Genomic DNA, 18,737 nt, shown 5'->3' on the forward strand with positions numbered 1-18,737 from the left:
TTTTAGATGGAAGGAGACTAAAGAGATATAATAACTAAATGTAGAAAATTATTCTGAGCTGAATGTTTTACTTTAAAGAACATTATCTTGACAACTGGCAAACCTTGAGGGGAGTCTGAGAATTAAATGGTAGTACTGTGTCAATTCTAATTTGTTGATTTTGATAATTGTATTGTAGTTGAGTAAGAGATGTTTTTGTGGGAAATATACATAAAAGTACCCAATATACTTGAAATTTTATAATGAAATGCATCAGTTTGACAACTAATTCTCATGTGATTTGAGAGAACTACATAAATTACCCAGAATTTCCAGCTTTAAGGTTTATATCATAGAAATGAAAGTGCTACTGTTTAAGAAAAATATTCAGAATATTTATTGCAGCATAGTTTATAATAGCAAAAACCTGGAAACAAAGTTAATGCTCATCAATAAAAGAGTAAAAAATTTATAAATCCACACTATAATGCAACTCAGAACTGTTTGAAATTTGCATAGAATATTGTTAAGAATGAAAAAAGCAAAATACAGGGGCTGACCCGGTGGCGTAAGTGGTTGGGTGCGCGCGCTCCGCTGTGGCGGCCCGGGGTTCGCTGCTTCGGATCCCGGGCACACACCGATGCACTGCTTGGCGAGCCATGCTGTGGCAGCATCCCATATAAAGTGGAGGATGATGGGCATGGATGTTAGCCCAGGGTCAGTCTTCCTCAGCAAAAAGAGGAGGATTGGCAGATGTTAGCTCAGGGCTGGTCTTCCTCACAAAAAAAATAAAAAATAAAAAAAATAGTAATAAAAAGTAAAACAATTAAAAAAAGCAAAATACAGAAAAGCAGACATAATTTGATCACATTTGCTGTAAAATTAAGAAATGAATGAAAATCCTGAATATAAATGCATGGGCTCACACAGGATTATATTATCACATAAAAAATTGGAAAAGCATATTTTACATGGTTAACATGGGTTACTCTGAGTCTAGGACCAATGTACATGCTGGAGGGAAAATAAAGAAGAGATTTTGGTGTTTAATTGCCATTTTAAATTCTTACTCCTAAAGAATAATATTAGAATCTAATAGGCAAAAAATTTGATCATTGATTATTCCATTATCATTTTTTTTTAATTCTAATATTGGCAAATCCATTTGAAAACACTGCTGCAGGTTTCAGAGTAAATTTTGTTTTCCTTGACGGCAGCACAACTGTTTTCTTTAGCTGGACCTTTTATGAAGAATCTGCAGAATAGAGGATAAATACGTTGTTAATCATTGTTGCTGAAGACATCATTTGTGTTTTTAGCTAATACTCTCCTTTAATTAAAAGGTAACTCAAAATTTCAAGGCATTTTCAAATACCTTGACTCACTAAATATTACAATATCTCTGTGACTTAGTATTACTGTCTGTGATTGGTGGAGAGCTCCCAGAGAGTCTATTTGCAAATGACGGAGCTAAGAATAAATTTGTGTCCCTATTCCTGTTCTAGTATTCTTTCCATTGTTCTATGCGGTCTGTTAGATTAAAAATTAAGATCAAGTCCACAAGGACAGCTTGCTTAACCTTTCTTGGCTTCTCATATCTAATTATACAATAGTGATAATAATATTTACCTCACGATATCTTTATAGAAGTTAAATGAGTTGTTTGTAAAGAACTCAATACACAAACTGATCCATGTAAGCCCTAAATAAATTGTATATTTATTGTATTATTTATCCATAAAGCAATATGTTAAATACAATAATAAAGTTGTCTATAAAATACTGTAGTATTCGTGATTTATTCTGTTAGGAATTTATTTAAACTGAGGACAAAGTTCAAGAAAGAATCATGGAAAAGATGCACATCATCATCAAAGCTTCCAAATCAATAGACGGCAGGTAAGTACTGAATTTTCATAGAGTTAGAACTCAATATTAAAGGTAATGTTGAGTGAATTTGGCATGAGAAAAAAACCTATGTTAGCATCTTCATAAGTAATCTATCAGTTAATATTCAGTGATACAACTCTACCCTCAGATGACATACACATATAATTTTACTCTCTATTCCAAATAATATCTTCAATTGACTTCCTTTGATTAATGTGGTGCAGTGATATATAAAATAAGTAATATTTAATGGTGAAATAAAAGTGAAGGGAAAATAACACAATAGTATCATTAAGTTGGTTACCATAGTGTATTCATTTCTTATCACTGCTACAATAAATTACCACAAACTTAGGGGCTTACAACAACACAAATTTGTTATCTTACAGTTCTAGATGTCCAAAGTCCAAAACTGATCTTACAAGACTAAAATTAAGTGTCTACAGAGCTGCCTTCTGCAGGCAGTAGGGGAAAATCCATTCATGGCCTTTTTCAGCTTCTAGAGGCTGCCTGAACAATTTGGGTCACAATCACATTACTTGGACATCTATGTTTATCTTCACATCTCCTGCTCTGACACTACCCGTACTTCCTCCCTCCTATAAGGACTCTTGTGATTACATTGGGCCCACTTAGATAATCCAGCATAATATTCCTATCTCAAGATTATTAATTTAATCACACCCTTGATATTTCTTTTGCCATGTAAGGTAACATATTCACTGGATTTGAGGCTTAGGATATGGACATCTTTGGGGACCATTATTCTGCCTAACAACATAGGGATAAGATTTGAATTTACTGGTTTTACTATTAGTATATCTAATTAAATATTTTATTATAAAATTAACATAAGCACACAAAAATGTTATGAAATTTTAAAAATCTTCAAAAATCTCACGCAATTGTTGAGAGAATTTTGGATTATTTTGTTCTGTCTTGTATTTTGTTTGTATGATTATGATAATCATACAATACAAAAAATTGTGTATAGTTTTTTTTTCAATTGCTAAAGATGGCTAAAGTAAGCATTGAGAACTTTGAAAACAGAAGGCCACCTTGGTTCTGTCCACCCTTCTACGTAAAGTGTGAGTAGTTTTTAAACAATAAATGCACAACTATTATTGTTTTCAAATCCTTTTGCTAAAATATCCATCATTATTGCAGTGAACATTAAATTAATTTTCATCCTTTCAAATTCTTTAGTACCAAGAACAAATTCAGAATTGATTTTGGTGGACTTAGAAGTGCTTTATGAAGATACTTTCTACAATAAACAATAAATCCGATTGACTTTTAGGAAAGACTCACATCTTTGAATCCAATGGAGAACCATCCACCCAGGTCCATGTCCTCCTCAGGGAGGTAAAGTTAAGTCCAATCCACACGTAGTTTGATTGTTTCAGGTTTTTCTGTATAAAAGACTAAAAAGTGAGTGGTAAGTAACTTCATGAATAGAATGTTTTAATAATTCAGACACACTAAGTGAGCTTTTAGAATTTTGTTTGACAACTAGCATTCTACATGAGGATTCTTATATTCATCATTTCATATCTTCTTTACACACATTATATAATATATTATGTATTATATGCATACACACACATTACTTGCAAATTGAATACAAGTATTCAGATTAGGACTATCATGAGTCAAGTGAGGCACTGGCTTCAAGCATAAAATTTAAGAGGGAGCCAAAAACTCAGTAATAGAGATAAATGATAATTTAATGGAATGATAGGAAGAAATTTGAGGAAAGTCATTTTTAACTGCAAAGAGGCTAATGCCATAACGAGGATGCTACACCACTTACCATTTCAAGTTGGTCCTGAATGATTAGTAGATGAGATCGTCTTCCCAAACAATACCCATAGCTATCACTCCAACTTTTCATCTCATTAGAGAACCAATAACACTTTTCTTGATATTTGAACCATTCTGATGGGCACAATCCTATAGGGAAATGGAGGAAACAAAGAAAAATTAAATTACATATGTGGGCCGGCCCCATGGCTTAGTGGTTAAGTGCGCACGCTCTGCTACTGGCAGCCCGGGTTCAGATCCCAGGTGAGCACCGACGCACCGCTTCTCTGGCCATGCTGAGGCCGCGTCCCACATACAGCAGCTAGAAGGATGTGCAACTATAACATACATCTATCTACTGAGGCTTTGGGGAAAAAAAAAGGAGAAGGATTGGCAATGGATGTTAGCTCAGAGCCAGTCTTCCTCAGCAAAAAAAAAGAGGAGGATTAGCATGGATGTTAGCTCAGGGCTGATCTCACCAAAAAAAAAAAAAAAAAATTACATATGTATCTCTGAAAATTGACAGTGAGAATAATTCTTAAGTGTTATATGAATAACAGTGGAACTATGATAAAATCACTCATAACAAAGTGTTATGGACTCATCAGGTGTCCAAAATGCAAATGGTAATTTATGGGAATTAAGAAAATTAACTTAGTAAGATGAAGCAAAACCTGGAGATAAAGGGATTTTTTTCATGCCATTATCTAATATAATTACTAAAGTAATATAAATCAATTAAGATATATATTGCATTAATACTATTTGAGAGATTAGATAAAATATTATCTATACCATTTTCTTAGAATTTTTCCATACAAACGTTTTAGGGGACAGGCCTGATGGTGTAGTGGTTAAGTTCACACTGTCCACTTCAATGGCCCCAGGCTCACTGGTTCGGATCTTGGGTGCGACCTACATGCTGCTCATCAAGCGATGCTGAGGTGGCATCCCATATAGAGCAACTAGAAGGATCTACAACTATGAAATACAACTATCTACTGGGTCTTTGGGGAGAAAAAAGGAAAAAAGGAGGAAGATTGGTAACAGATGTTAGCTCAGGGCCAATCTTCCTCAAAAAAACAAGTTTTAGAATCTCTCTCGTTTTATGTCTATAAATATCTCTTTAATATTTCCCTTTTAATATTAAATAATATTGAGATTAATAGCAGTTTTTTTAACTACTTTATAAGTTCATCAAGTCCTTTGACTTTCTTAAATGAAATTGAAGTCTTCTCACATTGAAAATATCTGAGACTTTTGGCAAATAATGAGGGAAAGTGAAGTATCTGTAAAAATATAAGTGTAGGCCAACACAACTATTTGAACTTGTAGCCATTACCATCTCCTTTTTTATTGAGGTAAAATTCATGTAACATAAAATTCATCATTTTAATCTTTCTAAAGTGCAAAAGTCCTGGGTTTTAGTATGTCCCCAATTTATGCAAACATGACTACTATCTAATTCCAAAATATTTTCATCACCCAAAAATGAAACACCATAAACATTTCTAGCCACTACCCATTCTCCGCCCCCCAGCCTTGGCAATCACTAATCTTTTCTGTCTCTATGGTTTGGACTATTATGGACATTTCATATAAATGAGATCATATAATATGTAGCTTTTTATGTCTGGCTTTTTTACTTAGCATAATGTTTTCAAGGTTCATGCAGTTGAAGCATATATCAGTATTTCATTACTTTTATGGCTGTATAGAATTCCATTGCATGGAGGTAGCACATTTTGTTTATCCATTTATCAACTGATGACATTTGAGTTATTTCTACTTTTTGGCTATTATGAATACTCCTGCTATAAACCTTCATGTATGAATTTTTGTGTAGATATATATTTTCCATTCTCTTGGGTGCATATCTACAGCTTAAATTTCTTGAATTCTATGGCTAACTTTTGAGAAATGGCCAAACTATCTCCCACAGTGCTGCACCATTTCACATTCCTGCTAGCAATGTATGAGCAATTTCTCTACATCCTCACCAACACTTGTTATTTTTGTTTGATTATAGCTACCTCAGTGAGTGTGAAGCATTTTCTCATTGTGGTTTTGATTTTGCATTTCCTTAATGACTAATCATGTTAAGCACCTTTTCATGTGTTTATTGACTTTTTGTACAGTTTCTTTGAAGAAATGTCTACTCGTGTCCTTTGTCCATTTTTTAATTGAGTTGTTTGTCTTTATGTTTTGGAGTTATAAGAGTTTTTTATGTATTCTGGATATTAGACACCTATTTGATACATGATTTTGAAATATTTTTTCCCATTTGGTGTGTTGTCTTTTCAATTTCTTGATAATATTCTTTGATGAACAAATTCTTTACTTTTGATGATATCCATTTTATCTATTTTTTTCTTCTGTCACCTGTGCTTTTGATATCATATTTGAAATCTTTGTTTTATCCACAGTTATGAAGATTTACATCTATTTTTCCTTGTAAAAACTTTATAGTTTAGCTCTTACATTTAGGTCTTTGATTCATTTTCAATTGATTTTTCTGTGTTATATGAGCTGGGTGTTCAAATTCATTCTTTGCAAGTGACTATCCAGTTGACCCAGCCTCATTTGTTGAAAAGACACATTAGATAATTTTGGCACCCTTGTCAAAAATCATTTGGCTATAGGTGTGTGGGTTCAATTCTGGGCTCTCAAATCTATTCCATTGTTCTATGTCTATCTTTAGGCCAGTAACACGTTGTTTTTATTACTGTAGATTTGTCGTAAGTTTTGACATTGGAAAATGTGAATCTTCCAAATCTGTTTTTTTTAAGATTCTTTTTGCTATTCAGGATCCCTTGCAATTCCACATGAAATTTGGGATCGCCTTGTCCATTTCTGCCAAAAAAACCATAGGAATTTTGATAAGGATTTCTTTGAATCTGTTGCTCACTTTAAGGTTACTATTGTTGTCTTAAACAAATTGTGGTATATACATACAATGGAATATTATTCAATCATAAAAAGGAACAAAGTGCTGATACATGATACAACATGGATAAACTTTAAAAACATTATGCTAAGTGAAAGAAGAAAGACACAAAAGGTCAAATATTGTATGATTTCATTATATGAAAATCCAGAATAGGTAAATCCATAGAGACAGAAAGCAGATTACTGGTTGCTAGTGACTGGGGGGGAGAGGAATGGGGAGTAATTGCTTATTGGATATGGGATATTTTTTTTTTGGGTGATGAAAATGTTTTGCAACTAGATAGATATTGTGATTACACATTTGAATGTCCTAACACGCTTGAATTGTTTACTTTTAAATGGTTAATTTTATGCTTGTGAATATAGCCTCAACTAAAAAAGAAAAAAGTAATAGGAAATTAATATCTTATAGTTTGACATACAGTATTTAGACTTTAATGAATGTTTAATGGTGTCTATATGATTCTATGTTTACCTATCAAAGCTTCTTTACCTCTGAAAAGGTTCCATTACAAGACCCAACATAATAACGAATTAGCTAGTCAGAGTGTAAAATATGTGGCAAAATTACAATATTTCAAGTGGTTTGGGACTTGTACATGTAAAACAGATAGATAATCCAAAAGAAAAGTGTCAATAAGTAAACCATAACATATATGACATTTTTATATGTGACAAAGGGAACAACACAAGCTAGTGGATTAGAGAAAAATTCTTTGATAAATAATTATAAAATAAATTAATCTGCACCTTTCTCACATATCATACATGATATATTTCATACATGAAATAAATGTCAAAAGCTCAAAGAGTAAAGTGTTAAAAAGTAAACTAAAATAAAATAATTGAAAGTAGAAGGGATTGTTTTCCAAAATTCTACATGATTGGAAGTTCTAAGCTTAAAATCACAATGGATAATTTATTAGATATAACTACTTTTATCCATTTTGTATTTCAAAAAAAGGATAAATAGACAAAAAATAGTTATTTATATGCTGCCTTATAATCGCAATTAACTTTCCATATTTATATGTCTAAATTTGATTTTAAATTCCTGGAGGGAAGGGCCTATTTGTTAATTCTGTTTTACAGCTCTCCTCCCACTGCAAAATAATTTTAAAATATATCAATCAAGTTTTGAGTGAAAAGTAGATTTATATCAAATATTTATCTATTAATTTAATCTATTGCATGTCTGTTCAATACAGTTTTTCAAACTCAGACAGTCCGAAAGATTAAAACAAGGCCAAAGCCTTGAGAGATACCTGTATGGTCTGCAGCTCTTGAAACACAGCGGCCTGCGTCCTTATTACTTATGTTTCCTCTTGTGTCACTATTCATGTTCAGGTTTCCAATATCATCATGCTGGGTGATATTTGAATTATTTCCTTTCTGGCATTTTAGCAACACTCCCTGAGAAACTTGAACACAGGATTATTTTAAGGTTGGTTGAATACTTTCTCTTTGCAATGTCTCAGAAACAAATTCTTTCGAATGATTCTGGTGATTGGAACAAGATAGCTAGATAACTAGAAAGTTAGATAAACAGAAAGTTTCTTTTTAATTTTCATGTCTATTTAATGAACCATAATTTCAAATATTACGCAATCAATTCATTTATACAACACATATTTGTTGAGGATCTATTCTGTGCTGGGCATTGTCCTAAGAACTGGTGTTATAGTAGTAAATAAAGCGAAGTTCCTGCTCTGGGGGTATGCATGCTTTTTCCCTGCTTACTTAATCTTTTGCTGAAACCTATAATACTGTGTTTAGCCCATTTTGCCATAATTATTTACTTAAAATCCGTTTCTTCCACTAGAATATGAGTTTTCTCGCCATAATTATTCCTTTTGTGTGTGTTTGTGAGGAAGATTAGCCTTGAGCTAACATCCATTGCCAATCTTCCTCTTTTGCTGAGGAAGATTGGCCCTGGGCTAATATCTATACCCATCTTCCTCTATTTTATATGGGATGCCGCCACAGCATGGCTTGACAAGTCGTGTGTCGGTCTGTGCCCTGACCCTGGGATCAAAACCTGTGAACCCCTGGCCACCAAAGCGGAGTGCATGAATTTAACCGCTAGCCACTGGGCCGGCCCCTCCTTTTTTTTAATTTGAGGAATTTGTAACAATGTTTCGGGTATGGTAGTTGCTTAGTAAATGTTTGCTGGATAAAAACAAGAGCAAAATAAATACAATCTTAGGTAAAATGTATAAAAATTTTTAAGAAAAATAATGGAATTCTATCTAATCAGAAGTTTCTAAGATATCCAAAAGTATAGTTTCCAGATACACATCACACACTCACATGCACACTCTCCTCTTATTAGACTATACGCTATGTGAGGACAAGATAATTATCTGATTTGACTACATATAAATACATTACTATGGAGCATAATATACTGCTTTATACATACTAGTTCCTTATGAAATCTTTGTGAATGTAACAAAGAATGAATGAATGAATATAAAAAGAGTCATAAAAAAGTAAACGTTTTTCATATTTTTATTTAATTAAGATCTTTTAACTTACCCAACACAGTCAGGGAGATTAAAGTCAAAACCAGAATACCATTTACTGTTCCAGATATTCCCAATAATATTTTGTACCGGTGCAACATCACAGAACAACCTGAGAGATTAATCACATGAATTAGCTTAGAAAGTACATTTGCAAGAAGTGATAGCAATTGTGATAATAGGATTGTATATAATATTGGTTTTGAGTTTCAAAGAATATTAGGCAAAGGCATAAAGCCCAAATAAACAGAAAAATATATACTTATTTTTATTTAATAATTACAATACTCTGAATGGTCAGAAGCTATGATACATGTTATATTGAATCTTAAGAAATTGCTAATATTTGACATTATTGACTGGTGGAAAAAAGAATTTTAATCTATACAGCTAATAATTCCCCAAACTCACACATACACACACACACACACGTATATTCACACAAATAAATGCTTTCTAAATAATCATTTACTTTAATGTAATATTTGCAAGTCATTTGACTTGTTTAATTTACTAAGTATATAATACAAGTCAGATTTAACTGTGACTCCTGGTACTTGCTATTTTAATCTAAAAAAAAAAAATCCAAAATTCTTCCTAATCCATGCAATAAAGATGTTTCAGCTTCTTGTTAGATGGTAAACTCTAGAAGTTTTATTTTTCATGTACCTACACTGCTAGGTTCAGATAAGAGTGTGAACTCAGTTATGGTTATTAATCAACAAACTGATATCATTAGACAGAAAGGAAATAGTCACATTTAGCGCCTCGAGTATATATGTTATTTTTTTCAACCTCACTAAAGAAGACTTAGATCTGGTGGACATAGGCTTATAGAATTATATGAGTAATTAATTTATACTGAATAAAAGAACATCTATATTGTGCATAGTAGTTTGTCTTTATCAAAGATAATTTTTGCAAGTGCATTATGTTAATTGATAATAAATCACTCCCCATGACTGTGATTATCCTTATTGCTCAGTCAATAAATTGAATTATTAATACTAAAATTCATATTCCAAATACCCTTTAATCCTGTGGGAATAAACTACATTTGGAGTTGCCAACCCTGTCAAGAAAGAGCGTGACAAACCATGTAGAACAGTGTTTCAGAGAAATAGTACACAGTTTTTCTCTTTTCATAATATTGACAAAAATAGCAAAATAAGATTTATCAGAATTCAATTAATGAACATCCTGCATTTCCAAGATTATTTTTGAGTATTGTAAAATATTAGTAATGATAACCAATAAATTCTGAGAATTCAATACATGTAATAAAAATGCCATTGATTTATTTAAAAAATCAGAAGAATGATTATCAGAAAATGTTAGGAGAAAGGATGTGAAAGCCTGTTCAAATTCAACTCAGACTGAATTATTTCCCCTAAGCATCACGGAATGACCTTCACAGCATGAATTTGAGGCATATTAAGGATCAGAATTATGGAGAAAATAACATTTTCATTATCCTGTGTTTTCTTCTATAGAAAAATGGCATAATTTGACTTCTAAGGTTAAAATACAAGATTTTTACCATCAAAAAATAAAAGTAATTAAAAAGAATTACTCTTATGAGTGCCCATACAAAAATCTTAAATATACTATTTGTAGCTAAAATATACCATGACCATGTTGAGTTTATTCTAGGAACACAAGGGTTATTCAATAGTAATAAATCCATTAATATCATATTAATAGAGCTAAGGGAAAAGGTATCATCATCCCAATAGATATAAAAGATGTAACTGATAAAATCCAACAACTTTATGTTAAAAAATAAATCAGGAATTGATGGGTACTTAATAAGCACAACAGTTTTTTTGTCTAATGACGCAAACATAATATTTAATTGAGAAACACTGGAACTTTTCCACAAAAGTTCAGAAAAAATTAATTAACTCCAGTAAAAAGTTGAAGGAAAAAAACTGTTAAAAATAACTATAGATTCAATAATTTGTTAATGAATGCACAATATAAAAAGAGGTAAATTGTGACTTCAAAAATAGAAGAGACAGGCATTAAAAGAGTAGAGTTTTTGTCTGCAATTAAACTTGTTATCTGTGTAAAATAGAGTATTATAGTTATAAGATGTTTTATGTAAGCCTTATGGTAACCACAAAGCAAAAGCTACAATGAATACATTAAAAGAAAAGGGAATCAAAGCCTACCACTATGAAAAATAATCAATTCACAAAGGAATACAGCGAGAAAGAGAGAGAAAGGAACAGGTGAACTACAAAAGAGCCAAAAAACAGTTAATAAGACAGCATTAATAAGTCCTTACATATCAAAATTACTCTAAATATAAACAGATTAAATATTCTAATCACAAGACATAGAATAGCTGGATGGAAAAAAACAAAGAAGACTTAACTATATGTTGCCTACAAGAGACTCACATCAGCTTTAAGCACACATGTAGGCTCAAAGAGAAGGGATGGAAAAAGCTATTCCACGCAAATGAAAACTAAAAGAAAATAGAGATAGCTATACTTATATCAGAAAAAGTAGGCTTTACATCAAAAACTGCAGCAAGAGAAAAAAGGTCATTATCTAATGATAAAGGGGTCAGTTCATTAAGAGGACATAATCATAAATATATATACACTCAACATCAAAACACCTAAATACATTAAGCAAATACTAACAGATCTGAAGGAAGAAATAGACTACAATACAATAACAGTAGGGGATTTCAATCCCCACATTCAACAATGGATAGATCATCCAAACAGAAAATCAATAAGAAAACACAGGACTTGACCTAAAGTTTAGACCAAATGGGTCTAACAGACATACACAGAACATTCAGCAAAACTAAGTTGGTTTTTTTGAAAAGATAAACAAAATTTAAAAACTTTTACCTAGGCTCAGAATAAAAAGAGAGAAAGCTTAAATAAATAAAATCAGAAATGAAAGAGAAGACATTACAACTGATACTACAAAAATACAAAGAATTGTGAGACTACTATGAGAAATTACACAACAAAAATTGTTGTGAAATTACAACAAATTGGACAATCTAAAAATAAATAAATTCTTAGAAACATACAACCTACCAAGACTTCATCAGGAAGAAATAGAAAATCTGAACAGAATAATAAACAACAAAGAAGATTGAATTAGTAATCAAAAACGTCTCAAGAAAGTAAAGCCCAGAACCAAGCAGTTCCCCTGGTGAATTCTGCCAGTATTTAAGGAAGAATTAGTGTCTTAAACTTTTCCAAAAAATTCAAGATGAGGGAACACTCCTGAACTCATTTTACAAGGTCAGCATTACCCTGACACCAAAGCCATATAAGGATACCACAAGAAAAGAAAGTTACAGATTAATATCCTTGATGAATATAGATGCAAAATTCTCAACAAAATATTAGCATATTAAAAAGATCATATTCCGTAATTGAGATTTACCCCTGAGATGCAAGGAAGGTTCAATATGCACAAATCAATAAATGTGATTCACCACATTAATAGAATGAAAGATAAAAATCATATGATCACCTCAATAGATGCAGAGAAAGCATTTGACAAAACACGTCATCCTTTCAAGATAAAAACTCTCAACAAACTGTGTAATGAAGGAACATACCTTAACAGAATAAAAGGCATATATGACAAGCCCACAGCTAACACAATACTCCACGGTGAGAACTTGAAAGCTTTTCCTCCAAGATCAGAAACAAGACAAGTCTGCCCAGTCTCACCCCATCTATTCAACATAGTCTTGGAAGTCCTCGCCAGAGCAATCAGGCAAATAAAGAAACAAAATGCCTCCAAATCAGAAAAGAAGAAAAAAAATTGTCTTTGTATGTAGATGATATGATCTTATATATAAAAACTCCTAAAAACTCCACCAAAAAAATTGTTAGAATTAATCCACAAATTCAGTAAATTTGCCACACACAAAATCAACAACCAAAAATCAGTTGCATTTCTATCCACTAACAATGAAATATCTGAAAAGTAAATAAAGAAAGCAATCCCATGAACAATAGCCTAAAAAACAACAAAAAGTTAGGTATAATTTAACGAAGGAGGTGAAAGATCTGTACAACAAAAACTACAAGAGTCTGATGAAAGAAATTGTGAAAAGAAATGCAAACAAATGGAAAATAACGCATGCCCATGGATCAGAAAAATTAATTTTTTTAAAAGGTCCACACTACCCAAATCCATCTATAGATTCAGAAACCATCAACAAAATGAAAAGGCAATCTATGGAATGGGAGAAAATATTTGAATATCATATAAGATGATATCGTATCTGATGATAAAATGTTAATATCCAAAATATATAAGGAACTCACACAACTCAATAGAAAAAACCCAAACAATTCTATTAAAAAATGGGTAGAGGATCTGAAGTGACAGTTGTCCAAAGCCATGCAGATGGCCAACAGGTAAATGAAAAGGTGCTCAATATCACTAACCATCAGGGAAATGCAAATCAAAACCACAATGAGAAAACCACTCTTCACACTTGTTAGAATGGCTATTATCTAAAAAACAAAAGATAATAAGTGTTGGTGAGGATGTGGAGAACTTTGAACCCTTGCACACTCTTGGTGAGAATGTAAAATGGTACAGCCACTAAGAAAAACAATAAGGAGGTTCCTCAAAAAATTAAAAGCAGAACTACCATAGGATCTAGCAATCCTATTTCAGGGCATTTACCCAATGGAAATGAAAACATTATCTCAAAAATATATCTGCACTCTTACATTCATTGTAGCATTATTCACAATAGCCAAGATACAGAAACAACCTATGTGTCCATCTATAAATGAATGGATAAAGAACGTGTGGTATATATACAATGGAATATTATTCAGCAATTAGAAAAAAGGAAATACTACTATTTGGGAAAATGTGGATGGAACTTGAGGGCAGAAAAAAGGAAATCCTACTATTTGGGAAAATGTGGATGGAACTTGAGGGCAATATGCTAAGAAATAAGCCAGATAGAGGAAGACAAATACTGTATGTTATCACTTGTGTGTAGAATCTAAAAAAGCCAAACTGATAGATACAGAGAGTAGAATGGTGGTTGCCAGGGGCTGGGGAGTGGGGGAAATGGGAGATGTCCAAGTTTACAAAGTTCCAGTTATAAGATGAATAAGTTCTGGGGATCTACTGTACAGCATGGTGATTATGGTTAACAATATTGTATTATATTTTTGAAAGTTGCCAAGAGAGTAGATTTTAAATGTTCTTCCCACAAAAAAGAAACGGTAATTATGTGAGGTGATGGAGGTGTTAACTAATCCTACTATGGTAATCATTTTGCAGTATACAAATGTATCAAATCATCACATTGTACACTTAGTCATATGCAATGTTTTATATCAATTAGATCTCAATAAAACTGGGGAAAAACATATTCCAAATCTCCACTTCTATTTAACATTTTGGAGAGGTACTATTCAATGCAATCAGATAAGATAAAAATCGAGGTTAAAAACATTAGAAAAAGAGGTACAATTATTTGAAGATAATATGTGTTTGGCAAAACTAAAAGAATCATTGGAAAAAAGGGACTATAATCACACAAATAACAAAACAATTTAGTAACTGCAGTATAAAATTCACATACTAAAAATCAATTGCCTTTATATATCCAATAACCTTTTAAAAACACAAATGAAAGGAAAGCATTACCTATGGATAGCTAACAAAACAAAATACAAAAAGAAAACTAGAAATAAACTTAACAAGAAATGACCCAAACCAATATGAGGAGAACTAAAGAAAAACACAAACAAAAAAAAAATTGAATAACATGTAAATAGACTTGAGCAAATGGAAATTCAACTGTGTTTGGATTGAAGGCTAAGTACCAAAGAGATAAATTTTCCCTAAGTTAATTGATAAATTAGGAAGTATTTTAGGATACTATAAAACTATATTAGTTTGTTTTGTTTATTGTTTTTTGTGGCGAATGAGTCTGCAAATTATTTGAATACTAAATAATTATTAAATAAAATTATTTGGAAGAACAACCAAGTGAGAGTGGCCAAGTAAACACTGCAAAATATGAAAATACAAAATGGTACAATCCTATGGAGGGATATTTGGAGAAAACTAGCAAAATTACATATGCATTTACCTTGTCATCCAGTAGTCTATCTTCTAGGAATCTGTCCCAGTGACATATTGGCAAAATATAAAAAGACATATGTGCAAGGCATTGCAACACTACTTATAGTAGGAATATAATAGAAAAAGAATGCAAACATCATAAATGTCCATCAATAGGGGGACTAATTGAATAAACTACAGTACGTCAACTTAATGGAGAAATATTCATCTATGTAAAGGATCAAAGTGTGTGTGCGTGTGTGTGTGTGTGCGCGTGTGTATAATGAGCTTAGTAGGGAAGGAGGGAGAGAACAGGGTGAAACGAACAGGATAGGAGCTAGATTTATGAGAGTTGCAGATCTTTGGAAGTACCTTGCTATATTGGTTTGACTTTGAAAATATGTAAATGTTTTACATAATTATAAAATAATTATATGGTATCATATGTATATATGTGCAATATATAATTGCATAATATGTATACTTATATATAATTATAACATAAACCAAAATGAAAAAAGTGATCCTTAAAAATAAAATGGAAAATGAAGTAAGGGAACCTAACAGGATATTAAGTTAGTGGTTTAACTATAGAGAAAGGAATTATTTCAAGTGATTTTAAAACTTAATTTGACTGTGCAAGCCCAATGGAATACATAGTAAGAACAAAAAAACTGCAAAAACTTTTTAATATTTTCTTGAGTAATTATAGTATTAGTAATACTATTTCTATAGTGATTCTGAAACTATATATAATTATATATATATGACAAAAATGTTATTTCTTATTGTCATTAACACCAAGATATGAGAAAAAATATACGATCATGAATTAAAGTAAAACTCTGTGTATAATGACAAGGGTTAGATTGTCAATTAGGTTCAAATGTAGTATGTCTTACTTAACCCAAACTTTACTAAATATTAGCAAATGATACATCAGCAAATAACACATATATCTAGGAGCTGTAAATTTATTATTTTCAGCTTCCTGAGCTCTTTTTCTTCATCAAAACACATTTTGGTTTCTGAGTGACATCTACAAACTGAGTGTGAAAAAAGTTTGCACAGAGGAGCCATTGCATTTTGTGGTCTTTCAGGTTGATATCTCTATTTCCCAAACCAAAAATTTTCACATGGTGAAAAACATATTTTAAAGTTTTTGACAAGCTGAATTAAAATTTGGCATTAAAAAATGCCGTATTTTATGAATGATAAGAAGGTAGATGACTGGCATCAAATATTCATTTTTTAATTGTTAATTTTAATTGAATGTGTATATTTCCTGAGAATATCCATAAGAAATTATATGAGACAAAACATTGCTTTGAAAGAAAATAGCTGTTCATTTCACATTGATAAATGAGAGACAGACAGAAACACCAAAAGACAGAGAGACAAGACCGAGACAGAAACAGAGAAACACCAAAAAAATGAAACCATCCAAGAACAGAAAAGAAAAGAATAATGGAAACTACTGTTAACATTAACATTCATATTAATATTAATCCATATTAAATCCATACCCATCTAAATCCACACCAGTTGACAAAAACTGAATTCCATACCTTTAAATTTAAGTTGAGATGTTTGGTTGGAATTTCTTTTATTCGCCTGTACGTTCAATGTCATGTATCTTTCTTCATCTTGCATCTTCAGTGGGAGTGAATGTGTGTATGTTTTGTTTTTCTAAGTATTATACGTAATAAGAAAAGAATAATAAACCTGCTGCTAAACATAGATTGTCCTCAAATTGTCCACTCAATGTACACACGAAGGTTCACAGTTTCATCTGTTGGCGAAAACCTCAGAGGAAATGTTTTGTTTTTCTTTTAAGTTTATTTCCTATGACCTAGATAACACATAATTTTTCAACTGTCTACCACGTATTGAATTTAATATATTTGGTTCTTTTAAACGTTTCTTCTGATAAACTCATAAAGTCAGAAAAATGGAAATTGTACCCTTTTGAGTTAAGTTAAATAATACAAAGCTGCCTTTAGTTTTAGCCTAAATATAAGCATTTTCAATTACATTCCCTAATGCATTAATATTTGATTAAATATAACTTGCAAGTACCTAACAGTTAAATTAATTTCTGATCCTAAAACAATATTGATTACAAATCATGCTAATAATTTATAACATAATTTTTTCAGCTATTTTGTTGAGGACAAAATGGTTTATTACACATTGTGTAATTCCAGGTGTACACTATTAATCAATTTCTGTACAGACTGCACCGTGCTCGCCATCAATAGTCTAATTTTTATCTATCACCATACATATGTGCCCCTTTATCCCTTTTACCCATTCTCAAACCCCCTTTCCCTCTGGTAACCATTAATCTGTTCTGTTTATCCATGTGTTTGTTTATCTTCCACATATGTGTGAAATCATGCAGTGTTTGTCTTTGGCTTATTTCACTTAACATCATACCCTCAAGGTCTATCCATGTTGTTGCAAACGGGACGATTTTGTCTTTTGTCATGGCTGAGTAGTATTCCATTGTGTATATATATATATATACATATATAGCATATCTTCTATATTCATTCATCATTTGAAGAGTACTTGGGTTGTTTCCACGTCTTAGCTATTGTGATTAATGCTGCAATAACATAGGAGCACATAAATCTCTTTGAATTGTTGATTTCAAGTTCTTTGGATAAATACCCAGTAGTGGGATACCTGGATCATATTTCTATTTTTAATTTACAAGAAATCTCCACACTGTTTTCCATAGTGGCTGCACCAGTTTACATTCCCACCAGCAGTGTATGAGGGTGTCCTTTTCTCCACATCATCTCCAACGTTTGTCATTTTTTTATCTTGGTAATTACAGCCATTCTGACAGGTATAGAGTGATATCTCATTGTAGTTTTTACTTGCATTTCCCAAATGATTAGTGATGTTGAACATCTTTTCACGGGCCTATTGGCCATCTGTATGTCTTCTTTGGGAAAATGTCTGTTCATATGCTGGGCCCAGTTTTTAATTGGGTTCTTTGTTTTTTTTGTGGCTGGGTTGTATGAGGTCTTTACATATTTTGGAAATTAACTCCATGACAGATATATGATTTGCAAATTTTTTCTCCCGGTTGGTGCGTTGCCTTGTTTTGTTCATGGTTTTCTTTGCCTTGCAGAAGATGTTAGTCTGATATAGTCCCATTTGTTTATTTTTTCTGTTGCTTCCCTTGCCTGAGTACACATGGTATTAGGAAAAATGCTGCTAAGACCGATGTCAAAGAGTGTACTGCCTATATTTTCTTCTAGGAGTTTTATGATTTGGGGTCATACATTAAAGTCTTTAATCCATTTTTCATTATTTTTTGTGTATGGTGTAAGATAATGATCTACTTACATTCTTTTGCATGTGGCTGTCCAGTTTTCCCAGCACCATTTGTTGAAGAGACTTTCCTTTCTCCATTGTATGCTCTTGGCTCCTTTGTCAAGGATTAGCTGTCCATAGATGTGTGGATTAGCTGGTTTTATTTCTGGGCTT

General features: G+C 32.0%; 1 protein-coding gene across 2 annotated transcripts; it reads right to left on the reverse strand.

Annotated features, from left to right (window-relative positions):
* Positions 1-352: 352 nt before the first annotated feature.
* On the reverse strand, positions 353-16,985 carry LOC131416356 (killer cell lectin-like receptor subfamily F member 1). 2 transcript variants are annotated; one of them, XM_058558827.1, is made up of 6 exons: positions 16,802-16,985; positions 9,160-9,258; positions 7,887-8,042; positions 3,683-3,822; positions 3,181-3,281; positions 353-1,234 (listed from the first exon to the last, which is right to left on the reverse strand). In XM_058558827.1, the coding sequence occupies exons 1-6, from the start codon at positions 16,884-16,886 to the stop codon at positions 1,126-1,128; spliced, it is 690 nt and encodes a 229-aa protein (XP_058414810.1). In that variant the 5' UTR covers positions 16,887-16,985; the 3' UTR covers positions 353-1,125. The 2 variants fall into 2 exon arrangements, with proteins under 2 accessions (XP_058414810.1, XP_058414809.1); XM_058558826.1 differs by having other exon boundaries at positions 3,181-3,293.
* Between the last annotated feature and the right edge of the window lie 1,752 nt (positions 16,986-18,737).

Source organism: Diceros bicornis, chromosome 17 (assembly GCF_020826845.1).
Source record: "Diceros bicornis minor isolate mBicDic1 chromosome 17, mDicBic1.mat.cur, whole genome shotgun sequence".
NCBI lineage: Eukaryota > Metazoa > Chordata > Mammalia > Perissodactyla > Rhinocerotidae > Diceros > Diceros bicornis.

What these genes read in the sequence shown, in the direction of transcription:
- LOC131416356 (XM_058558826.1), bottom strand. Translation starts at nt 16,886, where the DNA reads ATGCAAGATGAAGAAAGATACATGACATTGAACGTACAGGCGAATAAA. An exon ending in ATCTCAACTTAAATTTAAAG is followed by an intron (nt 9,259 to 16,801) that starts GTATGGAATTCA and finishes TTAATCTCTCAG; the next exon opens with GTTGTTCTGTGATGTTGCAC. An exon ending in TTCAGGACCAACTTGAAATG is followed by an intron (nt 3,294 to 3,682) that starts GTAAGTGGTGTA and finishes CTCACTTTTTAG; the next exon opens with TCTTTTATACAGAAAAACCT.